This window comes from Clarias gariepinus, chromosome 19 (assembly GCF_024256425.1).
Source record: "Clarias gariepinus isolate MV-2021 ecotype Netherlands chromosome 19, CGAR_prim_01v2, whole genome shotgun sequence".
NCBI lineage: Eukaryota > Metazoa > Chordata > Actinopteri > Siluriformes > Clariidae > Clarias > Clarias gariepinus.
Genome location: NC_071118.1, coordinates 4,290,578 through 4,317,921, shown reverse-complemented (window position 1 = coordinate 4,317,921; position 27,344 = coordinate 4,290,578). Strand labels below are relative to the sequence as shown.

Genomic DNA, 27,344 nt, shown 5'->3' with positions numbered 1-27,344 from the left:
ATCTTGATTTGAGCAATGGTTTGGGTCGAAAATATTTGTATTCAATCATTTTTGTCATTTCCATGAGATGAGATCAATGACCAAAATATTCCGATATAAACAACCATATATAATATTATAATATCTGATTGGCAATACCTTGTCTTAATTCTTCAGCTGCATTTTTAAACATTCTTGAACATATTAGAAGTTTCATAGTTGAAACTTTTATTTTCATGTATGGCAGTTTCACATTATGATCATTTTTTTTTTAATTCTTTTTTTTTACTTACTGACACTAAATCTTACTATTAGATGGGGTTTATTCAATTAGGAGGTGACAAAAATGTCTCGTATTTTTACAAGTCATTCAAAATGACCAAAAATTCTTACGCCACAAAAGAGGTATAATTGCATACTATTTGCAAACTGAACTGTGATCGGCCCACGGTTACAATAAACAAGCGCAACTCACATGACGTTGGCCACAGCTCTTTGGTGCTCGAAATGTTATACTCGCAAAAACACATAAAAGGTGAATTTTTTTTTATCATTTAGGTGGCGAAGAAACCTCTTAATATTTAATTTTTAAATAAAATGTTTTTTGAGTCTCCAACTACTTGCACTGCTAACGTACCTTATCCATCGTCCATCCCTCCAACCATTCCTCCATTATCTTTTTTTTTACATTATTTCAATTTCCCATGTAATTTACATTACGGCATTTGGCGGACACCCTCATCCAGAGCGACTTACATTCTTATCTCATTATACATCTGAGCAGTTGAGGGTTACGGACGCCCTGCTCAGTTCCCAACAAGGACACCTTGGTGGTTGTGAGATTTGAACCTGGGACCTTCCAAACTGTAGTCCAATGCCTTAACCACTAAGATACCCTGTTCCGATGTCATTAAAGCGCTCCTCCATTAAGAACCAACCAGCGAGGGCGAATGCTATCACATGTTTTCGTACAAGATGTCAGTCAACCACGTACTTTCGAACTGCTTGCTGACACAAAACGTCATGATCAGCGTAACACACTCGGAGGAGAGCGTTATCCGCATGACCTCACAAACACAAAGTCCCCTGGCTGGTTAGAGCATTGGATTCTAACTGACTATCTCCGGATCATAGGGCGAGCTCGTTACTGTGCCAGCTGCGAGCTGTGGCACTGAGAGGCCTCCATCCATCCATTCATTATCTAAACCAAGTATGTCGTGTAGGGTCACAAGGGGTCTAAAGCTTATCCTAGGGAACCCAAAGCACAAGGCATGGTACACCCGGTAAACCCAATCATTCACTAAATGTAAATTGGAAATGCCAATCAGCCTACACACATAACTTTAGCATGCAGGAGGAAACTTTAGTACCCAGAGAAAACCAACCATGATACACAGATACACACCAGAAGCACGATTCGAACCCTCATCCCTGGAGGTGTTTTCCTAACCGAACATAACCAATGGATATTCTATTCTCCTACACCGGCATGCATCATGCTTCTCTAATATTAAAGCATGTCGTGAGCTGGATTTGAGCTCAAGCGAGCTAACGTTACACTCCTGTAACTCCTGATTTTAGTCTAGCCCACCTGAGCCGCTTTCGAAAACATACTGTTGCCGTAGCATTTAAATAATTTGCTATGAACAAATACAGCTGAGGCGCTCCTGCCACATTTCAGAACTTTTGCAAGTCAGCTAATGAATATTAATGAGCGCCAAGAGTCTGCTTCTTAATATTAACGACGTGTGGGCGGCATCAGCAAAAGCAGTTGAAGATGCTGAGGAAGTCATTCTACTACAGGTTATTAAAGTTCCTACAGTAGAGTTCTGTAGACGTTTCAGAGTAAAGCTCGTGTAAGACGTGTTTTAGGATAACGGGTATAATATCGCGTGCTTGAATATTGGGTAAGAAAGGTCTGGTTTGTTACGTTCTTGCATCACATATTCAGGTATAAAGCAAAAAAATATACAATTTTATAGACATTATTAAACACTAGGACTTTATTAAGAAACTTGAATCCAGCTGTTGCTGTTATGGTTGTTAATAGACGTTATCATTTACTCCATGTAAGGTAATAAGCTATGATTAAGATCCGACACTTGAAAGCCCTTTTATATAATCCTAAACCCTTTCCCGGGGACGATCCTGTCTTTCTTTTAAGGCTTGATGGAAAAAAAGCAAGAAGCGAGAGAGATAAATCTTTAGTCGCAAGGCATCAGCATGAGCTCTGAGCACTGAGTCCTGACCTCTGGGGTGAAAGTAGTCTGCATGACTGATGGCTGGTTTCTTGATGTCAGACGAGCGGTAGAGGATGTGATGTCGCCCGGATCCACCCTCCTCCTCTCCTGTCATGTCGCCTCCTCTCTCCAGTGGCTCGATGAAAAACTCCTCCTGACCCGCGCGGATCATACCCGCCTGACAGGAGAGACAGAGACAGACAAGGAGCCGGTGAATAAATAAAAGAGATAAAAAGCTGTATGGAGATAAGGCTGAAAAGGAAAGAAAGGAACATTTCATTCAGAGAGGGGTACAAAGCTCGCATGTAAAGTCCATTAGGTGAAGCGGCTAGAGCGGGCTATTTCCGTAGGATCGCTATATCATATTTTCAGCCGCTTTGGAAGAAACCCGAGCTTCGAATCGATCCGTTCTGTCTTCACCTAAATCATGCGTGGAGGCAGCAGCCATCGTTAAAATCTGCACTGCTACCTGCTACGGACCAAAACGAAGCCGCGCTAAACAGATTCCCGAGAAGCTGTCACTGTGTCGAATTTAAGCTCGCCGTGTTTACACAATTAAAGCCGAACAGGTTGTCAAAGACAAGAAGAAAGAAACCCAAGCCAAGAAACGAGATCAATACAAATGTCTTCTACTGAAGAACTGACAAGCTGATATACCTGCCTGCTCCTGTCTGGCTCTGCTTCTATTTAGTTGATGGTGGACATCTGAAAGACATTTGAAGACATACTTGACTGCCCGAGGCACCAATGGACATAACCCAAAGTGACTAAATGACAGACAGACTATCCAGTGGGACAGAGTGGAGACTCCAAACCTACACACTGCTTACTTTTCCCCAGAAATCGGGGTCTTTAACCCAGATCTATCAAGTCAGCTTTGTCTGGATTAGTGTTCGAGTTTCTGAAGGTGTTCAAACGAGAACTCTTAATGTCACACCGGCATTTCCAGGTCATTGCTAATAACTCGGAGAGGCCGCTGAGCTAGCCGTTTACCTTAGCCTCGCAGAAAGAAAAATAAATAAATAAAAATCTTCCACCGAAATCTGTCCCTTCCTCCTCCCTCACTGTCTTCCGCGTCCCCTGAGGGTTCATTATGAAGGAAATGGCCGCATGCTGCATAAACCGATACTGCTGTACTCAGGTTCAGCCTTCGCACTCATCCACTGTACCGACAGTATCTGTCCCTTATCAGAAAGATGTGTTGTCTTCATCACCGAAGAAGGTTATAGCACTACCACTACAAAGTATAGCCTTAAGATCCTTTAAAAAAAAAAAAACTGAATTTTTGCATCACTGAAACTACAGTAAGTCCCCTACATACAAACACTCGATTTACAAACTATCCAACATACAAACATGCATTTGTGCAACTTTAACTCAAAATCAAATGCACGCACTCAAAGCTTAATCAGGATCAGGTTTCACCCTGATAAAAGTCAGAACCTGTAGACATATCAGCATTTCACAGCTCAACATCCAACCTGCATTTCCACGTACAGGTTAGTCACTAGCTAGCTAAAGACGTTAGACTAGCTAGCCAGACCTTTTGAAGTTTCCAGAATGAAAGTCCAAGACGTCAGCGGTAGATTTTATTATCTGTTGTGTTCCAGGTATGGCTATAGGCTATGGAACTTTTACAGGGACGTGACTACCATGACGTCAGTCACAACAGTTGGATGGTGGAAGTACAGATAACCGACGTAAGGCTATTGCGTATTTTCGTTGATAATTTAAAAAAAAAAAACAGAAATTATCTGATGCAATTGATAGCTTCTGTTCTGCTGATTATTTTCATTTTTGCTTTGGTTGACACCGATTTTGTTTATATATATGTCATACTGTAAGTTATAATATACAGTATCTGCCAAAACATGGAAGCAGCTTGAGGAGCGGCAGCGAGTTGACCACACACTCCATTCGGAAGGTAATATTAGCATGCGGGCATCAGGATCTTCACATGGGTGGAACCACAGGTACCTTCTAGTGAAGAATAGACATAAAACTGTCCCTCATTTAAGGATTTAAGATTTTTCACGAATTCTACTGGATGGTTACGTACAGTAAATAACAAATACAGGCAATCCAAAATCCCACATCCTTAAACTTTCTGGATTCAGAAGAAACTTACAAACAAGTAACATGAGACAAGAAGAATCGCATCTTTGTCCAGGTTGGTTTAATATTGGCGGCCCACACTGTTTACAGAGCTTGGACCGAACGCAAGACTGTTACAATGTGTTAGGAAAAAAAAACACCTTTAATTCACTGAAATAAAAGCTAGATCGGTCATTCGGAATCATCAGACTGCTTGTGTTCATAGCTGGAAAGTCTATAAACTCACACCAGGAGTTTTAACACCACACTTGTATAAAGTTTAAGAGGTTTAGAGGATAAATTCTTTCCATCGGGAAGGCTTGGGGATGGAGCCAAAATCCTGTTAAACTAAAATTATAGTCCATCATCAAAAAAAATGAAGAAAGAAAGAAAAGAAGAAAAGAAGAAAAGAAGGGGAGAAAAAAACCTTAAATAAAAAAAACACATCATAGTGTATATACAGTACATACTCTATCTATCTATCTATCTATCTATCTATTCATCTATCTATCTATCTATCTATTCATCTATCTATCTATCTATTCATCTATCTATCTATCTATCTATCTATCTATCTATCTATCTATCTATTCATCTATCTATCTATCTATCTATCTATCTATCTATCTATTCATCTATCTATCTATCTATCTATCTATCTATCTATCTATCTATCTATCTATTCATCTATCTATCTATCTATTCATCTATCTATCTATCTATCTATCTATCTATCTATCTATCTATTCATCTATCTATCTATCTATCTATCTATCTATCTATTCATCTATCTATCTATCTATCTATCTATTCATCTATCTATCTATCTATCTATCTATCTATCTATTCATCTATCTATCTATCTATCTATCTATCTATCTATCCATCTATCCATCTATCTATCTATCTATCTATCCATCCATCGAGGCTTTGGCTTCCAGGCATGTAAAAACGATTAAACACAGCATTGTTAATAAAAAAGGTTTCGCTCGCTGTGAGTTATACCAGCAAGACAAAAAACAGCACAGGCTTCCCAACAGAACACGCGGGGCCGGCTGAACCGGCCAACACCAGTAAACTGGGTCCAAGTGCTCTTTATCAGGAGTCACTTCCTGCCAGCGCCGAGGCGAGGCGAGCCGAGAGAAGTCGGGGAGATCGTCCCCGGGTGGGGAGGGGAATGAGAACGGTTATGTTTCTGAAGACTGTCAGGTTACAGGAAAGTTTTTTACCAGAAAGCCAAAACGGATTCTGCTTTGTCTACGTGTGTGTGTGTGTGTGTGTGTGTGTATTTGTCAGCCTGTTGTGTTAATGGACTTGTCTGCACTTTTACAAATGTCATGTCAGCACTGTCCACGCTGCCGGCTGCCTCAGGTGTCTCGAGGTGCTGAAGCCTGAGCCTACCCCGGGAGTGAGGCTGGAATCCGGTCTTGAAATGGATGTTATTCACAGAGCACCACACACACACACACACACACACACACATTCACAATCACAATCACGCCATCACTTACACCGATGCAGGCTGTCCATTTAATGGGTCGGTTTCGGGACGCGGGGGAAAACCAGACGAAACTCACGCTGACCCCGGAAGAACCCCAACGGTAACCCAAGCTCTAACGTATTCACTTCCATTTGTTTTTGTTTTTGTTTTATCCAAAATCTTCGGCTGTGTTTTGCCTGACAAATAAGAGCGCCATGACCAGACAGTCGGGTCCAAGCAGGAAACGATTCTAACTATATCCAATAATAAGAAAATCATTCCAAAGAAAATATTTACTGAGTGCACAATCTTATCATGGTATTCTTATCTTTCTGTCAAAACAAACTCATAAATTATAGCGAGACACAAATACATTTGGGGAAAGATTATCATGCCAAATCTGAATCTTTTTTTTTAACTGACAAACACATTTCCAGATATTCAAACTAAAGTACTGTATATGTTCACTCACTCATTTATCATCTATACCACTTTTTTCCTGTAGACCGAGTCATGGAGGGAGGCTGGAGGCTATCCTGGGAGACTTAGGGCACGAGGCAGCTCATTCAAACACTACAGGCAATTTAGGATCGCTAATTAGCATGGCTTTGGACTGTTGAAGGAAACCCACCAAGCACACACACACAGACCCACACGGGGCGAGAATCGAACCCGGGCCCTGGAGATGCAAGGCGAGAGGGGGAACCACTACCCCACCGTGCCGCCAGTACATGTTCACATTTCATACAATTACATTTGTGATTGAAATTTGTAGAAATATTACTTGACATCCATAGAGGAATCTATAGAGACAAGAATTTAGAAATAAGACCGCTAAGCAAGACTATATAAAGGAAAGACGAACAAAAAGATTTTAGAGCTTAGAGATTATTCTTCATAAAAAAATGTTTTTGGTTCAAAAACCTGAAATCACGTGTTACATTTTATTAAAATATGACATTACTAGTTGGGCCGTTCAAGTCAAACCGGGACTTTTGATTGTGCAGAATGACAGAACAGTTTTAAAAGTGAAAAGACTCTTTATTTAAACTCCCTTGATACAATTTCCTTTTGGGATTAAAGTACTCTCTCTCTCTCTCTCTCTCTCTCTCTCTATCTATCTATCTATCTATCTATCGCTCGATCTGTCCATTGATCTATCGATCTACCTGGCCTCCCAGGAACTCCTTCAAGGGCCCAAACATGTGGAAATGGATTAGAGTGAGGTCTGAGAGGTGTATGGGGGTTGTGGCCCTCCTGACCCAGTGCTAGTAGTGATGTTGGTAAATGATTATGTGACAGTTCCCACATCTCTTCATTTCTTCGTCTCTCTTTGAGAAATTAAACTGTGATTATCAGGGATCAGGTGTGCCACTCACTAAATGTTCACAGGAACGACTCCAGTGGGCTCCGAACCCCAAGTTGTCATTTACAGATAAAGTATTAGCCTTTCTTTAAAACATTTGTCCTGTTAAGGTTTTTTTTTTACTGCAGCCAAGAGTCTCATCACCTTCTTCTTGTTCTTAATGTATTTTTAGACATTTTATAGAAGTTTTACGCCTTCATTCACTAAAAAAGGTCATCACGAGTCCCGGTTTGACTTGAACATGCCTTGTAAATGATTTAAACCTGAGTTACAGATTACATCTACTACAATAGCTCCAATCCTGAACAAAAATAACTGTTATTTAGTATAAGACTTAGCCACTTTGGTCTTTAAAACTATTCTTGATGAACATAACTAATGCATCACTGATGGTTCCAGAGCCGTGACTCACTCACTCCATTCATTCACTGTACTTGTTTTAGCAACTGAAAATGTGATGTACACTACACAAGTACTCACAAGCTTTTGGATATTGTCTTTTTCTTTGCTTTGGACTTTCAAGTGTGTTTTAGAGATCATGAAGGACGGCATTCATGACCCAGCGAACAATTACGGAATCGGGATTGCTCTTGGAATAAAGATAATGATCATACAGTATCTAGGGTACTTCATTCCATCCATCCATCATGTGTAGGTTCCAGGGGCCACGACCCTATACCAGGGAACTTGGGCTATAAAATTTGCTCTGGATAGGGTGCCAACCCCAACCCGCTACAGACACAGTGATGGAGAACCCAGAGGAACTCCACCAAAGCGTACACTCAGGCTAGAGGGAGGATTCAAACCCCCAATCCTGAAGCTCTAAGGTTACAGTACTAATCACTAAATCACCATGTCACCTGTTCTATACCCCATCTATAACAAAATTCGGGAATAAGTGGAAATATTTAACTCTTTGTAACCAGAAATTAGACTTTATAAATAAGCTCAGACATTACGGACATTAAATCACTAGAGAAATCTACATACAGGGGTGACCAAAAGTTCTCCAGACCTGAATCCAATAAAAAAAACTGTTGGACGATGGTGATGAAGGAAGAAGCAGTTTTTGACTCTACGTATAACTAATAAACATCTCTATAAGCAGCATTCTTCGGGTGCTTTAACACACCTGGTGTGATGTTGGATGTGACATCTATAGAATACTGTATATCTATTATATTACATAAAAAACCCTACTGTAATAACAGAAGTGCAGTAATCTCCATTTCCATTCTCAGGTTCTCATTGGAACCAAAACCTTTTCCGAGATCGTGTATGGAATGGGAATACACCCGAATTTCATCACACACACATTCACTTTCGCTTTTTGAATAAACATTCCACCAAACAGCAAGTTTGCGGTTTGCGTGAAGAAACCAGAGAACCCAGAGGAAACCCAAAGCACACAAACAGAAACCTGAGCTCGGGATCAAACCCGAGACTTTAAGTTTGAGCCAGAAATTCCACTCCGTCACTCATCATCTACACCACTTTATCCTGTAAACAGGGTTTCGTGGGTCCTGGAGCTTATCCCAAAGGACAGGCTTGGTACAGGGTGCCAATCCATCACAGGACACACACACACACGCTCATTCACACACTACAGGCAATTTGGAAACGACAATTATCCTAACCTGTGAGTACCAGAGGGAAACCCACCAACCTGGGGAAAAGATGCAAAACCTGGAGGTGCAAGGCGACAGTGCTACAGTAACTGCTGGACCACCGTGGATCCACTCAGGAATTCCAAAAAAGACGCCGCATCATCAGAGGAGCAATGAAAATAATGAAGACTAAAAAAAATAATAATAATTTAAAACAAAAAAAGGCAATGTGTACACGCCCGTGTGTGTGTGTGTGTGTGTGTGTGTGTGTGTGGTTGAGCATCATATAAACAAGACTCCTCTTAGCTTTTAACCCAGCAGGCCAGCTGTTTAAAGAGTGTGATCTATAGCGCAGATAAACAGCAGTATGCCATTTTCTGTACATAATGATACATAAATACACACTTACACACACTGTTATGGCAGCTAGCATCGACTGCCACGCTTAATTACTGCTATTCTTAACATACCGCGTCAAAACATTGTTTTGTTTGAGAGATTACTTGATAAGGAAAGTGCTGGAAAAAAATCCTTTAAGAGGGTACTTATATTTTCCAAGAGAGTTTCCCTGCACAGTTTATGCTATAAAATTAGAATATAAACCTGAAATCATTTGACGTGGAAAATGTGACAAGTCTGTTCTTTCCAATATAAACTAAGCCTGTATAAGCAATGCCTATGATTTAAAAACGATCTGTTCTGCACAATTCAATCCGTAATCATTTTTAAACATCTAGACAAAACTTCAATGTGTGTTTACAAATAAAAAACAAACAAACAAACAAAAACAAAAAAAAACCTTTTTAAAATTTTCCCCCTAATGTGACCTCATTGAAGACCCTGATGGGCGTGGCTCAGCATTAACTTATTTACATAAACTCAATCTCATTACTCTGTGACCTGTTTTAAGTTGTTAAGGGAATAGCAAAATACGGGACCTTTAATTCACCAGAGCCAATAAAAATCGATATTTAATTACTCAACTATAGTTTAAGCAGACAGATTGTTAAGCACCGTCGATTGTTTAATTAATTGTGATTAACTGTGCAGTTGGAGTGTAACGCAACCCTGCTCCGTGTATCTGTTTAGCGGACAAAATATAATTGCTTATCGTATTCAGATTTTAACAAGACGTCAGTATGATCTATATTGGAAGTATAAAGAAACTATCATTCTCAGTATCTGTATTTGTATCGATATTCATTTGACTCACAAGCATCATCTGTTTAATCCAAATAACCTGTTTATATTTGTTTCTATATTGTACCGCTCACTATTTACATTTCTTTACCAGTCTAGTAGACCACATTCGCCCCATAATAACCCCAAACAAAACCTGGCTTTTCTATCACGTTTAATCTACACATGTAATATATAGAAAAAAAATGATAAAATGCTTTTTGTGGCTGTAAAGGCATGAAATGAATAGAGTGGTTTCAAAATGTGCACGACTTGTAACTGTATCTATCGCTAGAGACTCTACGAGGCGCGTTCAAGTCAAACTGGGACTGTCCCATTATTCGGTGTGAAACTGATTGACATTTACAGAAGACTTCAAGTACAGAATGGTGATGAGACTCTTAGCTGGTTCGATCAGTAAAATCATTCTGTTTTCACAGGCCATTGCACATTAAAGGGAGTCATTGCCACATTCCCGTACATTTCTAAATGTTTGGGTTTTAGAGGAGTTCCTGGGAGGCTAGCGTTTCCGATGCAGAAAACATTCTACCTTTATGGTATCCAAGCACTAGAGAAACGCAGAAATATGTAGTGAAGCAGGGGATTATATATAAAGAAATAAATATTGTTTTGACTCTCATTGCTGTGTTTTGTTATTCTGGACAATCAAAAAGTCCCAGTTTGACTTGAACAGTTTGAAACTCTTCTTGGCCCGGTTTAGCTAAGGTTCTCTCTTTTTTTTTTTTTTTTAAACGATACGCTTAACAGCGACTACACACATCACAGTTGTTCACTACAGACGTGAACTCGGTCGATGTACGCCGTCGTCCCGAGGCTCGGCTGACCCAGCTCTGAAAACGTCCTTTCTTGAAAATGAATATATCACGATCCAGCTCACGTTTTTATTGAATCACTTTTGCATTCCAGATGAGAACATTTTTCCGTGACTGCAGGCTTGGAATGGAACTTTTTTTAAGGTCATGAAGTTGATAGCGATGATGTATTATTGTGCAAACAACTTATTATTTAACGAATTCCTTTCGTGAGATTCGTCTCCTTTATTATCACAACAATGTCTTCCTCAAAGCAGACCTAACAGCTGTATCCAGATGCTCATCATGCATATGGAAATCATTTTCAGCATCAATATTATGATTCAATTACAGTATTTGTTCATTTCTTTCCCTTATACCTGACTATTAATTACGCGGCTGTTTTATTACTGCTACAATAACCTTAATTAAATTCCGTAAAGACAAACAACCTCACTAACCTCGTGCATATTATTTCTGCCTCGTATGAGTCATGCTAGCTTTGGTTCATGTGAACTGATGGATTTTCCAATCTCTTATGCATTGAAAGTACTATCTGTGCATGAAAGGCCAGGACCGTTATGTTATTTCAGCTTGCATTTGGACAATTTCCATTCCAAAAATACAGCCTAAACCCATTTACCTTCTCTCAGACCTAAGAACAGAGAGAATGGGCAGCTAGCAGAGAGCAAGATAAAGGTTCTGGGAAAGCTAATGCTGGAGCGCAAAGGCCAGGTCGCCCTAATCTACTTGCAGTATGAAACATAATACAGAAATTCAACTTGTATTTGATGAGATAAAAAAAAGAATAAACAGTTTCAGAGCTCTGGGGAAAAAAAAACATAAATAGACAACAAAGGCTAAATTTCATTTGATATCCAATAGAATTGTGTGATATAACAGTTTAACGCGCTGTACATGTTTTTTTTTTTTTTGTGGTGTAGTGGTTAGCACTATCGCCTCCGGGGTCTGGGTTCGATTCCCGTCCAGGCTCGATTCCCGGCTCTGTGTGCATGGAGTTTGCATGTTTTCCCCGTGTTTGGTGGGTTTCCTCGGGGTACTCCGGTTTCCTCCCAGTCCAAGGACACGTAGATTAGGCTAATTGGCGTACCCAAATTGCCCGTAGCGTGTGTGTGTGTGTGTGCCCTGTGATGGATTGGCACCCTGTCCAGGGTGTACCCCGCCTCGTGCCCTAAGCCTCCTAAATTAGGCTCCAGGTCCCGGCGACTCTGAATACAGGGTGAAGCGGTATAGAAGATGAGTGAGTGAGTAAAGTTTTGCATAAGATTTCGACAATTTAACCCCGGCATACATTCTAATACATTTAAAAATACTCCGATAGAGCATCGTCTCATCTTCTATACCACTTCATCCTGTATACAGGTTTGCAGGGGCCTGGAGGTGATCCCAGAAGACTTACTGTAGGATGGACTTCCTAAGTCCATGCACACAGACTTTAACAGGGACCGGTCCCTTTCACCCGCTTCCCTTATCCCACGCACACTCTCAATACTCACAGGCCGCCCTCACTTTCTACAAGAATGTAAATGGAATATTGCTGGCAGATATGACCGCAAATCAATATCACAATTAATTGAACATTTTACTTTGATTATGATTAATGAACGACGTTTTTTCATTTGCTCATAGTTCACCGACGGGGTTTGTACTGCAGGGAGACTTTTTCCTAATAATAAAGATCTCCTCCTTGTTGTAGATTGGATGGGGCAGGGTCATGTGACCACGCATGCGGTGGTATGCTTTTAAGGGGACCCTCACCTCGGACTGCTGCAGATTCCTTAACCATTTACACGTGATTTATCTCATGGTGGTACTTTACATCATCCATTTCAGAAAACATATAGGACAAACTAGTTTAAAAAAAATAATAAACATACATTGATCTGTCCGTTTACCCTTGAAGGTTCAGTTTTCATAGTCTACGTTCCTTTTTCTTCGTTTGAAAATGAATCAATTGAAGTGCCGAACATAATTAGATAATTAATGTTTATAATGATCATTATTAGAAAGTGATTAAAAAAAGAAAGTGATGTCGTTATATAATCCCTGTTATCCGTTATCACCCAGATGAGGATGGGTTCCCTGTTGAGTCTGGTTCCTCTTAAGGTTTCTTCCAATTGTCATCCCGGGTTTTTTTTTTTTCATTTATTTTTGAATTGCATTGAAAAGCAGAGATCATGAAGAAAACCAAAGTGTAGAAAGATCATATACAAAATGTACTGTTACAGGTTTTTTCGAATAAGAAAAGATCCGCCAACTAAACGAATGTCCATGATTGCCACCGCCACCAAACAGTTTCTGACTGCACTGCAAAAGGAAAAACCTAAAGCACATATCACTGATACGGCAAGTGGATCATCTGGTCAAAGCCCCAGCATGCTCTGGTTCCTATCAGAGCTCTGGAAAAACAGCACGGGGGGATTTAGTGGAAAAAAACAACATGTACTTAAGGCTGCAGTTTGGAAGCCGTGCCATCATGACTTCCAGCTTTCCGTCCCATTTTCATCCTCGTCTCAATACCATCGATTCCTCTTTGATAAAAACCATCCTGAACCATCCATGGGTTCATATTGGCGTGAAAACCTTTTCCAGAAGATAAATCTGAAGAATCTCATGTTTTGATTCTTTCCTCTTCTTAACAACTGACCGAGGTTTATCTTTCCAAAAAGGGGGGGAAAAAAGCCTTAAAACCATGAATGTGGTTGGAATTTGGACTTCTTGCTTGATTGAGGTTGAAGACAAGCTTTAGAAGTAAAAGATTGAACCTGAGAGTAAGTGAAGTACAAGGTGTTAAGGAACATTTTCTCAAAGAATTTAGCGCTGATGGAGCGGCACACAGCTCTGTGTGTCCTGTTGCGAGAGTAAATTGCCTGTGTCTTCCAGTCGAAAGACACGCTTAACTCCCAAGCACTGCTAATTTCCTGGACCAGAAATCCAGACGAGACCGTCAATATGTCACTTGCAAATGGTAATGTAACACACATTCTGCTAGACTGGGCCAACGACAGAGTGAAAGACAGAGATACAAAGCTGGTAAGAAACAGGAAGGGAAAAAAAAACAGAGGAGGAAAAAAAGAAGTGTCAGTGTGTGAGAAGTGCTTTAAGAAGCTGTGAAAGAATGTTAGTCCACGAAACTACTCGTGAACTCCAAAAATGTGATTTTTATGGTTACCTCCTTCTGACTCCCGGGATTAGTAATCAGGTCACATGCGCTAACAAAGTCACTAAGTTCACATTTGAGTTCAAAACAGATTTATGATGTGCAGTATTTACAACCGAGTATTAAAGATGAAGCACAGCGTGATGCCATGAACTAATATGATCAATATGACGGCTAACATCTGTCTAGCTTACGGACATCAAGGCACAGAATGTGCTTGTTATAGTACTCTGTTGTTGTTTTTTTTACAGGTTTGTCTGGTTCTGTGACCCAACGCTCTCGGAGTGTACAGTAGGTATATTAGCACCAACAGCATTTCATAGACTTCAGCGTTCCATACAGCAAAGCAATTCTGCAAAACTCATATAATTCAGCCTTGCATATACACTTCAGCATTCCCTGTATTCCGTTCAGAATTCCTTACACTTCTCTATTCCATATACTTCAGTATTCCATATTTCTATAGCGCTTTGAACGATTGTAATTATCGCAAAGCAGCTTTACACAATCAAAAGAATTATTTAAGTTTGTATGGAATGTGAATGTGTAACCAAAAATGGTCAGATAGTCCCTGATGAGCAAGCCGAGGGCGACAGTGGCAAGGAAAAACTCCCTGAGATGGTAATAGGAAGAAACCTTGAGAGGAACCGGACTCAACAGGGAACCCATCCTCATCTGGGTGAAACAGAGAGCAGGAATTGAGCTGGATTCATACAGTGTGTTAGGTGGCAGCCAGTTCAGCTATAACAGTTGATGTTAATTGATGTCAATATGGAGTCCAGGTAGTTATTGGAGGCTCGGGTAGACTTTCCTGAACTATCGAGCGACTGCAGCCAAGTCAAGTCCTCAAAGAAACAGCTGTCAACATCAGTCGAGGCCAGAACCGTCTTCATGGTAGAGTGAAACGTCCCCAGACACCAGACGCATCCTAAAGAGACACACGGGGCATCCATGTGACAAGAACCACAACCAGGAGCGGGTCACCAGGATGAGTCAGACAGGTCCACAGCAGGTCAGCTCAGCATTTCATACACTTCAGAATTCCATACAGTTCAGAATTCCTTGCACTTCAGCGTTTCATACACTTCTGTATTCTGTACACTTCAGTATTCCAACGGTTTAACATCCTGTACACTTCAGTATTCCGTACAGTTGATCATTTTGGCTTTTCTACATCAATACGGCACACATGTCAGTATTCCATACGCTTAAGGCTTGTGTAAAATTCAGTAGTGCGCGCACACACACACACACACACACACACACACACACTTCAGTGTTTCATAATCTTTTCAATTCTGTATCCCGTACACAGCATTTCATATACCTCAGTACGCTATACAACCCTACATCCTGAATACTTTGGTGTATAAGTTGTCACTGTTGAGCCCTTGTTGCACGGCCCGTAACCCTCAACCGCTCAGACGAGTTAAAATGAGATAATGAGATAAAAATGTATGTCGCTCTGGAAATGTGAAATGTAAATCTCACTATTCTTTACATTTTAATAGTTCGTAACATCCGAAAAGCGTACGCTGGAGCAGACTTCAAAAAATGACATTGTTACCGTAGCGATGCTAATGCCATGTAGCGATGGAGTGGACAAATCTTTAGCCCTAACTGATTTAGCCTTCCAAATTAGCATACATTAGCATTCATTTCGTCCTTAACTTTAAATGCCTTTGAAATGCAGTGTTTTACATAAAGAACACAAAATACCCCCGTTGTATTAGGTATAAAAGGATATTGAAATAAACCATTTCCTACCTGAACAAATTAAACTAGATCGATTTTACAGACCAATCCTAACCGATCATCATAGTCTTACTGAAATCCAGTACTTCCTGAATAAGTACAGTATTATCCTATGTTATATTTATATTCAACGATTAAATTAAGAGTTTAATTCTTATACACTCAGATGTGCCTAAATTACGGATATGTAATGATGATGATACTGGTGCTGATGAAGATTATAGATTATGATTAGGAAATCTAATGCACATTGTGTTTTTTGTGATATCATAAAAGAAAGATTTAAGGAATTCGGACCGCGGCGCCCCACGCAGTTCACAGGCGAAGGAGGAATCCCTTCCATTCTTCTGCATTTACGAAATCCCGCTCGTCCCTCCTCGGAGTGTATTTAAGTTATCGGAGACTATGCTGATGCAGCACAGGCCCCTCTCCCACTCGACGCTTCCAACTGCCACGTCACATGACTCTCAGGCTGAGGTTTCACAACACACACTCAGAAGCTGAGCCAGAGGCAGAGCACGAGCAAGAGCAAAACCGATTTGTTTTTAAAAGCTGAGCTTCCCCAGCGTGGCCTTCCTCAAATCTGCACCGAGCTACTTCTGTCCCGCGGCTGAAACGACGGAGAGCGGCGCGCCGGCCTTGTTTCTCTCATCACTTTCGAAATGTTAACGACATCATCAAAGTAAACCAGGAACACCCCTACCTGACTAGCATTTCTCTTTCATCATCTGCCACTGAAAAGCTACACACACACACACACACACACCACAGATCCCTTGCTAAGGACACACTCATTAGTTTCTACAGATGTCCCAAATAGGTGCTCTTTAGTCAATTTCTTTTAAAGCGTCCTCCAGGTGATCTGAGACTTGAGCCCGTGAGCGGAGAACACTTTCATGGATCTCACAACTGACTGTATTCGGCATCAAAAAAGCCAAAAGATTGAACCCTTCACGTGTCCTGTTAGCCAGTGGGTTTCAACACAAGGTAAAACACACCGTGATCATTTTGATGCAAACTACAAAACAACAACAAGAACAAAAAACCCTTAGAAGTCCACACTACTGTTGTACACTACTAGCATTCATCTTGTGTTTAGCATCTTCACCTGTACAGACTCAATAAATCCGATGTGTTCTTCTGCGAATATAGCAGATCCAACTCGTGGTTTGACATGCTGTGTGTACTGGGTTGCTTTTTGCTCACCATGATTGTAAAGAGTGGAGTTCAAATGCTTGGTCTTAATCTATAATCTCCACTGATCTCTCGAAGGATCCTTTCAGACTAGGCCGATTGCTTGGTTCCGTGCTTAGGGTACGATACGGTGCAAAACAAATTAACAAAACCCAAAACAAAATAACAAAACCCAAAACAAATTAACAAATTCAAAACAAAAATAACAAAACCCAAAACTATTTTTGACAGTTTTGTTTTTGGTTTTGTTAATTTGTTTTTCGTTTTGTTAATTTGTTTTCCGTTTTGTTAATTTGTATCGCACTTCTCGGCCAGTCCGATACAAACCGGGAAAGGTAGGTATAGTTTGCGAATGAAATGCTTACCGCTGATTGGACGAGACATCTTGAGTGACAGATGTCTCGTCCAATTAGCGGTAAGCATTTCATATTTATGAAGTCATGATCGCCGATCACAGAATCAAATCGGCATCTAGGTAGCGTGATAACGTCGTTTTGGGTGATCCCTGGTGATTCCTATCCCTACTACTCAGATCTAGTGGATCCTAGAAGTGGAGGTTTTTGTTTTTTAAATCAATACGAACTCTAGGGAATGTTTTATGTGAATATCCCAGCGGATCTGCAGTTTCTTAAATACACAAAGAAGCACATCTGGCACCAAAAACAAAACAAAACAAAACAAAAAAATTTTATGGTTAAAGTCACTCACATCATTTTTATTGGTCTAATCTTTTTCTGTATTGTATTTTCTCGGTATAAGGTGCCACTATGTCACACACTATGTACTGAACATGGCACAGCGATCCGCTTTTCCATTTTTAATGCAATATCAATACGAGTGCTCAGAGCTTCTTGGCGATACCCGATACTGATCTAATAAAGATCTCCTTTTAGTAAGTTTACAAGCTTTAAATGAAACATCAGAGGCAGAATGGAACTCTTATCCGATACGCAGATATATCGAAACGTGAGCCTCATATCAAACACTGTGTTCAACATGATAAAGCTGCTTGCTTTCACCCCTCGTGAAAAAAACCTGAACATTCTCAGACAAGAACAAGTAAAACATCTGCTTCTGAAATTAATTTGTTGAAACAAGCCACCCCTCTGAACGCTACAGATGACGAGCGCCGTGAGGAATGCACTCCCATAGCAAACTTGGCACATGTGAGGACGAAGCCAGAGGAAACGCGCAACAAGGATGCGCTCCTCATGAAGACCGGCTTCCCAGTCGACCAGGAAGAAGACGGAACACAAACACCGCCACACGTGTCCTCTGTGTAGGTGGCACATCCGCTTTAGAACTAGAAAAACAGCAGTAGTGCCGGTAACAGCTTGTGCCCCTGCTGGAGAATCGAGGCACGCAGTCGCCGCATCGCCTCCTACTCACTTCTCACTTAGCAGGGCTTTGGGCCTCCCAGCATGCACCTTGGTGCTCGAGCCCCACTGCCACTGACAGAGCCGGTGCCGAGTGGTGGGTGTATTCTGCAGAGGTTTGCAGGCTTGCAGAGAAGTGCAGACTGCCAAGGAAATCTGCTCAGATACAATGCTGTGGAGAAGCAGCATAAGGAAGAGCTTGTTAAGCACTGGCATGAAGGAGGAAAAAACGGTGCTGGGAGACGGCCGATCACACAAAACTAAAATAACACTGTAGACTTCAGATTCCTGCGCTCGGCTAACAGGAGCAGAACCTGACACGGCCTTCTTCTCTGTCAGTTTGTCTTCCTTGAGCATCCTGAGATGCTTTTCTGCTCACCACGGGTGTACAGAGTGGTGATTTGTAGAGATTATGCTTATGCATCGTGTTCCTCAACTCCAAAACCAAATTTCTTTTCCATTCATTCATCGTCCATTTATCCTGCATACTGGGTCGCGAGCGTGGAGCCTATGCTAGGAGACTTTGGGTACGAGGCTCTCCATGGGCTATCCGGTACATCGGGCGATGGAAACTCCCCACCCTGGAGATATATCTGTCGTTTATGTGGCAGTTACTTAAGAACTCAGATTGTAATTCACAAATTACGGGCGATTCGGAAAACCCCAAGAAACCTAATCTACATGTCTTGTTGGAATGTTGGAGAAAACCAGAGTACCCAGAGGAAACTTCCCAAGCACATGGAGAACATGCAAACTCCACAAACCCTGGAAGTGCGAGACCCCCCCCCGTGTTAAACACTACTCCATCGTAAAATGTTGCAGTTCCTCTATAATCCTACAGGTGGCGCACTTTAAACTATGCACACATTAGCAGGCAGCGCAGCATTTTGTGTAGTAAAAGCAAATTATAATTTCTTTTTTTTGAATTGTCACAATATTGTACGATTCCCATCTCTAGGCGTTACAGTAGCCTTCCTGCCTGCTCGAGTCTCCGCCTCTGGACCCTGATTGTTTTATGTTTTTCATCACATTCTGTATCAACTCTGGAGATGAATTCTTCATGGAAACAGGAGCTTCAGGCGTCCTCTAAAACGTCTAAAAGACACTGTGGAGAAGAAACCAGTGAATAGAAAAAGAAGGATATGAACAGAAATACTAATAGACTGTAATACTTGTAAAGTATCGTCAAAGTCCCGGGAGCTACTGTACTTTTTAACTTTCATTATTCTGTTATAGCCACGGTCCCTAAACTGGAAGTATAAAAAGTGAAGAATATCCAGGGGGAACATCTGCTTATTAATTTGAGTTCCTCTATCCAAACGCTTGAATCAGATGGATTTAATCCAAATCTCAACCGCTCGAAAACAACTCGGCTTATAAATAATGTCAATGATAATAATAATTATAATAATAATAATAATAATAATAATAATAATAAATAAGTTGCTTCTGCAACAAAATGATAAGTTTTGATCTGTGAAAGGAAACATCAAGAATAAAAGTTCCATAATAATTTATAATAATAATAATAATAATAATAATAATAATAATAATAATAATTGATTAAAAGCATCTAATATTTTAGATAATAGTAGAATTATGCTTAGGGAAATATTTGTTTTAATTGCATGCTACAGATAAAAACCTGGAATGCAATAACAAAAAGAGAAAACCTATGAATTATGGCGAATAAATGAACGTGTCTTTAGGTGTGAATGTGTGCATATATTATTTTATATCTTGGTAAGGACACGGTTTTGCCCATACGTCTATATAAATAAAAGAAAGGTCTGTCTGTAAATCTGTATGTCTGTCCAGCCGATTTTGTCACAGCATCACCCAAAACTGGCCACACAGAATTTAATGAAACTTTGCCAGTCCTTCGGTATTTGCTTGAAGTTTAACCTGCACCATAAATTAAATGTTAAACAAAAATGTAAAACAAAATATTAAATAGAAGCGACGTTATGAGCAGGTTTATGCCAGGAACCCGATCGATGAAAGAAGTAGCGCAAACAAGGCGTAAGATACTTAAAATACATTTTTTCTTTGTATTATTAAATTTTTCTTTGTATTAATAAGTTATGCAGTATAAGTTATGTATATACCACAGTTAATAAAAGAGGGACAAATGTTGCCTTTTGGTAGTTGAAGTTTGATTTAGTTGTAGTACAGCATAAATGAGCTGCATTAATAATTAGAATGGATAGTAAGGCAGCTAGTGTGTGTGTGTGTGTGTGTGTGTGTGTGTTTAGTGTGTTTGTTCCTGGATGTGGCCATAGCCATTAAATATGCATGACAAGAAACACACAATAAGCTTGTTAAGCTACAACGCTGTGTACATTTTGCATCGCCTAGCTGTCTAGGAACGCGCCATAGCACAGCCGTGATTGCGCAACACGAGCGTCCACTTGCTTTCGAAATAAACGAGTGTCCCGTCTCTGATCAACCTGCCTGAGGAAAAGCTTGAGGCGGAAAAAAATTGCTGTCGTAGATACATTTATTCCAAACATCCAGGACAGTTAATGCTAGTACCATATTTTCTGGCGTATAAGACTGAGTATATGGGGGAAAAAAATTATGTACATGCTACAGTACAGATGTTTTCACTTCTCATCCATACCGCTTTATCCTGTATACAGGGTCCCAGGAGACTTAGGGCATGAGGTGGGGTACACCATGTGCAGGGTGCCAATCCAGTGCAGGGCACACACACACACACACACACACACACACATACTCATTCACACACTATGGGCAGTTTTGAAACGCAAATTAGCCAAATCTGCATATCTTTGGTCTGTGGGAGGAAACCGGAGTACCCGGAGGAAACCCACCAAGCATGTGCTATATACGATAGAGCTAACCACTAAGCCACTGTGCCACCAGTTCATATGTTAAAGTCCTTTATTTTCCATGACATCATTCCAGACGATAAGGTTCTATTTATTGCTTGTATTATTAGTGTAAAAGTTAAAAGAATTATACCCATGCAAAAAAATTATAGTATTACTTTATAAGGAATGCATTCAAAAAATCCTCTCTGGATCATAAGCAAGTGACAAAAAATTATGAGATTATTATCCGAACGCAGACCTCTCCTTCCCCACATCCTGCTGGCAAACACGCAAGAAAAACCCGATCGCTCACCAACTCAAGTGCGTCATGCGAAACGCTTTGCTGTGTAACTTGTGCAGGATTCTGTAAACTACGAGGGCCGTTCAAGTCAAACTGGGATTAGTGATAAAATTCTTATAAATTAAGGCATTAAACTGATTTACGTTAACAAAAGACTTCAAGCACGGCATGGTGATGAGACTCTTAGCCTCAGTAAAAGCTTTGGATGGTGCAAATGTTTTATAGAAAGCAGTAGTATATTATATATGAACTCACTCCAAGCCATTTCTACATGTCTGGGACGTTAGCGGAGTTCCTGGGAGGCCAGTGTTTCAGCCGTGAATCGGGCAATCTGATCATGGCTACGGCGTACGAAGAAAACTTTTAAAACACTACTGAAACACTGGGATGGGTGCATTAGTGTAGCAGGGGATTATATACAGTGAAATTAAAGGAGATTTTAATCTCAGAACTGTGCTGTTATTCTTCCCTGGGGAACACCCCTTAGATTTTAAATCCACTTGCTCCGAAATGCTCCTTTGTTCCTCTGTGTTCGAATGAAAGTTTACATTCCTACTGCATTTAAGTGCAAAGCATTAATGTGATTGTAAGCTTAAGAATTAAAAGGTTATAAAATCTGGAGGATTGTCTGGATGAGCTCCTTTAACCTGAATAAAGTCTATTTATCATATTGTGATCCCACAGGGTCTCCGACAAACTAAACATTTAACCTGAAGTGCTTCAACAAAATGAACCACATTGTAATGATCTTTAAATTTACACATTATAAATGGCTTCCCAATGAGTGAGCAGCTGGAACTTGCTCCAAAACCTAGCAGTGACAGTACTGGGATTTGAACTTATGACCTACTGTTCTACCATGCATAGCTCCAACCACAGAGTCTCCTAGTATACACACTTAAATTAGACTTTTCATAAGAAGACAGGTGGCTAAACTAATGTTTTTATATGGTACAACATTCCTGCGCAATCGGGTCACTCTTTCACCCATTACAGGGTCCCGGGGGACTTCTGGCACGGGGCGGGGTACACTCTAGATCGGGTGCCGATGCATTGCAGGGTATATACTTACACCCTCATTCACACACTTCGAGCAAGTTGGGAATGCCAATCAGTCTAATTTGCATGTCGTTGGACTGAGGGAGGAAACCGGAGTACCCGGAGGAAGCCCACCAAGCACGGGGAGAACATGCACACCCTGGAGGTCACAGTGCCAACCACTAAGCTACTAAGCTACCATGCCGTCTGCAGCATTATTTTCATGTTAGTCTACGTTTCAGGAGCTCTAGAGGAACCTACTGCACTACTAGCTGGTCACATGTTTCAAAACCGTCAACGCTGCAATCTGGTATGAGAGGAAAACCCGGTGATCGATCATGTTAAGAAGTAGCCTTATGGCAAAAGAGAGCACATTTCTAGATAGACATAAATCAGAGGCAGAGAGCTGAGGGTGTTTCTGCAACAAAGTGCTCTCAGAGGAGCTGAGTCTTCAAGCGCGGGTAGCGCTAATGCTAGAGTTTCAGAAAGTCAGAGAAATATGCTGTATTAGGAAACTGCTCGGGCAAACACCGTTTTCATCTGTACGCTAAGCCAAGAGATAACAGACTGTATTCCCAAAGAAAGGCGTGCATGCAATGTGTGTGTTATTCAGTTTTATTATTAATAATAATAATAATAATAATAATAATAAGTGCTGTCAATTGATTGAAAATTCTTTAATCTAGTTAATCACAGTAATAGTCTGTAATTAATCATGATTTATTACAATTTTTTTTAAATACTCAGATTTACTTGTATTATAAACGTGCTACGTTAGAATAAATAACATGCATGACAAACTGGTTAGAGGAAACTGATTATGCAGTTTTATAACATCTTAAAAATTAACATTTAACAAATGCTATATTCAAATCTCTTAAATTAAATAGTGTGGCAACCTCCCAAGGGCGGGGCTCAAACCCCAATCCTGAGATGGAAAAATCAACAACCTAGAGCCTTAGCCGCCTGAGACACCACTCCCACATCTTACATCTCATGTACTCTTATAAAAATTGTTCGCCCTTGAAGGTAGCTCGAGCAGACAAATTCGGTTTCGTCCGAATGTCCACCTAGAAACTTTATACAAGGAAACTTGGTGTTTAGGACACCCGGCGATGTTTCCTCAGTCTTATTATCCGAGTTAAACGTGCCATTATCACATGCAGCTGGGTAACCGCGCTGCAATTATGGGAAGCCATTGGGGTCAATCTGATACTGAACTGGTCATATGATTCATTTAAGTAATGAATACTGATATTATATAATATTAATATAATATTAATATTGACAGCCCTAATAATAATTATTATTAATATAATACAAACTAACCTACGAGTTACACGTTTGAACTAAAATGTGTATCCTAGACTCAAAGAGTCAACTCTAACAGGAATGTAACTAAATTATAAGCCTCTCGCATGCGAATGCTAAAAGCCTGTTTTCCCACTAGATTCCCCGCACTGAGTAAAAGCACTGCGGGTCAGATGGAGTAATCCTGCCATGCAGCTTGGCCAGACTCCAAGCCGGGTCCGTCATCTCCAGGGATGCCCCGTGTCTATGTGTGTGGAAGTGTGTGTGTGTGTTTTGCGCTTGTGTGTGTGTGCAGGTTCACTGCAAGGCTGGCACACTTACTGCCTCTATCTCTCTCCCTGCAGTCAAACAGCATTACGGTAGGTGAAGACAGGAGCCGGCACTTGTGAGGTCACGCGGGCGTTTCAGGGAGGCGTCCGGACACGCTCGTAGCTCGGCGCAGGAGAAGCACTTCCAAGTGGATGGAATTCCAAGATATTCATGAGCTCTTCTATCATTTCATTTATGGACTTTTATTTATCGGGAGCACGTTCGGTGGGGAAACATGAGACGTGTGATATCTTTGATAAACAACATAAATGTTCGATGCCAGCAGCGCTTTCTGTTTTGCCAATAACCAGTCGCTCGGTTCTGATCTCGAAGCTGCTAGAATAAACGGGAGAGCCGATGAATATGACTAAATATCCAATCAAAATTCAATAGATGAAGCTTTAGAAGATTTTTAAAGATGTGTTGAAAAAAAAATGTCTGGTGCTGTTTATTAGATTTGTCGCAGGGTGTGAGGCTCACTCATCACTCGCTCATCGTCTATCCCAGGAGACTGGACCGGGTGACACGGGACACTTTGGGAACACAAATTAGCCTAATCTGTATGTCTTTGGACTGTGGGTAGAAACTAGAGGTACGTGCAGAAAACCCACCGAGCATGGGGAGAACTCATGCACACAGACCCCGAGGCGGGAATCGAACCCGGACCCTGAAGGTGCATGGCGACAGGTGTTATTGCTCGTGGATCCACAAAACAACTTGGCACAGGTTTTACGCCGGATGACCTTCCTGACGCAACCCTCCCATTTTATCCAGGCTTGGGACCAGCACTACATCCAGTGGTTGGGCTTTGGGCATCGGGACCCGCATGGCAGGCGAAAACCTACCACTGAGCAAACCAATGCCCTGGTGCAAGGCGAGAGTGCTAGCCACAATCAGCTGTGGAGCACAAAATACACAGTGGGTTGTAAGTCTGGAGTAATAAAGGCAAGTGACCCTGATGGCACCAATACTTTGATTTTGGTTAATATGGAGACACTTTGCAATACATGAGACTTCTGCAGAATCTCAGACATTACTTTACTAAAATAATCATCGCATTATGAAATGAATGAATGCCAAAAAAAAACTCTTACTATAACTCTGGATCCAAATCAAGAACCATGTTACTTATTTTTATCACGAAGAGAATTCACTCACCAGGCCGTCACAGTTGCTAATGGCCACTGAAGTATCTGGTACGTTAGTAACATGGCCCACGTATAGGCATTTGCTTGGCAGTAGTGGTTCTGTCCGGGTTTGGTTATCCTCCTCATGCCACTCTATAGTCGCCCCCGGGGCCACCAAGCGCGAGTTGCGCCTCAAGAGCATGTGAAACTCCTGTCCGAAAACAGTCACATTGTAAAAGAGCGTCTCGTGGTGCTCTGGCCCCGTGTGCTCGTGCGCGTCTCGCTTCCTGCGCCGGTGCTGCAGCCCACTCAGGCGGTCAGCCGAGACGGCGTGGGAGATGAAGCGTCCATCCGTGTCCACGCTCACCGGCTTCACCAGGGAGTACTCCTTCAGGACATGCTGCAGGGAAGCTGCACACACACACACACACACACACACACACACACACACAAACACAAGCCTGCTGTCAATATACATTTTGCACATGCAGCTACTTGGTCAGTGCATAGATCAATAATCATCAGTGTGGACATACAGTACATCTAAAAAGGCTTTTTTGAACATGGAAAGGATTCAGTCTAGGTGAACCCTACTCCCACCAGTGTCGTGCATTCCCGGTCCCACAAGTTTCCATCAGTGTGCAGGGTAGTGTAGTGTCAGGCATGCACACACACACACACACACACACACACTCAGTGTCCAAGGCATATGCATATGAACTTCACCTCTGAGGAAAGGTGCAAGTGCATGGACACGGACAAGCACACACACAAGCATTCTGCTGGAGGACTGCACACTTGTTTTCTGGCGTTTAGAAGCAGTGACACTAATGCCTGAGTTTTATGCAGAATATATTATAAGGCAGAAACACTGCCTCCGTCAGCTATTTCAGCTCCACCAACAGCACCTTCTGAACATCTCAGCCAGGCTGAAGTGTCAGGCAGAGACACAAAGTTAGCAAGCAAGGACGCACACGCGTCTTGTGTCTTCGCATTACATTAAATAGATCTTGTGGACATGTCCAAGTATCAGGCATGGAATAAAAGGAAAAGTTAGGGAGACTGGGAAAAGGTTTGCTGACATGCAGGGCATTGCCCCTGGGAGATTCTCTCTCTCTCTCTCTCTCTTTCACTCACTCTATCTCTCTCTCTCTCTCTCTGTTTTATTAAACTGACGCATATGTATTTATAAAGGCTCAAACGTTTCCAAATTACGCACGCGCTATTTTCCCCCCTTTTGCATTACAGCCTGTTTGATCTTCTTGTTTATTAGAGCAGAGACCTGAGAGTCTGAGGTCTCTTTCTCTTTCTTTCTTGCTCTCCCGGCGCTCCAGACATAAAGTCCCCCATCAATAGTGAACAAACAAGAAGGAAAGCTTCAGGACGAACCTGTGCTGCGGGTGATGTAGAGAGCCGCTGTGTGCTGGAAGTGGAGCAGGAGAGGAGTGACGATGATGATGATGAGCGCGTATTTAACCGGCGTAACATCCATGGCAGGTCGGGGGAGACGGAGAGCGCGCGCGGGCGACCGACTGCAAACTAGTGATGGGCGATCCGCGGAAACCGCTCGAGTCTGAACGACTCTTTAAAGCGCGTCAAAGGAGTCGACTCGCGCGCGCGAGCGGATCGAAACTCGCTCGTTCTTTTTTCGCTTTGAAGTCGGAGAGAGGCTTGCCTTTGTACTTTTAGTTGTTGAATACGTATATAAACAAGTAAAAGTGTTTTAAAAAAGCAATAAATATATTATGTTTTTTATTTTATATTTTATATATAATGTTTTTTTTTTATTATATTATATATAGTGTGTTTATATTATATAATGCTTTTTATATGTTTTTATAATGTAAAAAAAAAAAAATATATATATATATATAATGAAAAATAGTATGATGCATATTATTAGCAGAATATTATAAAGCAATATATATGACATTATGTACAGTTATATATACATACAGTTTATATATATGATGCTTTTTATATTATTTAGGTTTTTATAATATACTATATACATATATATATATATCAAAAAACATATACAATATAAAAAACATAATATATTTTAATATACTGTATATATATATAACTGTACATATTGTCATATATATTACTATATATAGAGAGTCAGACAAAAAAAATTATACACACCAGAAAAAAA

General features: G+C 40.9%; 1 protein-coding gene across 1 annotated transcript in view; it reads right to left on the bottom strand.

Moving 5' to 3' along the window:
* adamts2a (ADAM metallopeptidase with thrombospondin type 1 motif, 2a) overlaps nucleotides 1–26,732 on the bottom strand; it is a 65,963-nt gene extending 39,231 nt beyond the window's left edge. The window contains exons 1-3 of the mRNA XM_053478295.1: nucleotides 26,576–26,732; nucleotides 25,218–25,597; nucleotides 2,229–2,397 (exon numbers count right to left, since the gene is read on the bottom strand). Of these exons, the coding sequence (XP_053334270.1) occupies nucleotides 2,229–2,397; nucleotides 25,218–25,597; nucleotides 26,576–26,678 (652 nt within the window). The 5' untranslated portion in view covers nucleotides 26,679–26,732. The remainder of the gene's footprint in view (nucleotides 1–2,228; nucleotides 2,398–25,217; nucleotides 25,598–26,575) is intronic.
* Between the last annotated feature and the right edge of the window lie 612 nt (nucleotides 26,733–27,344).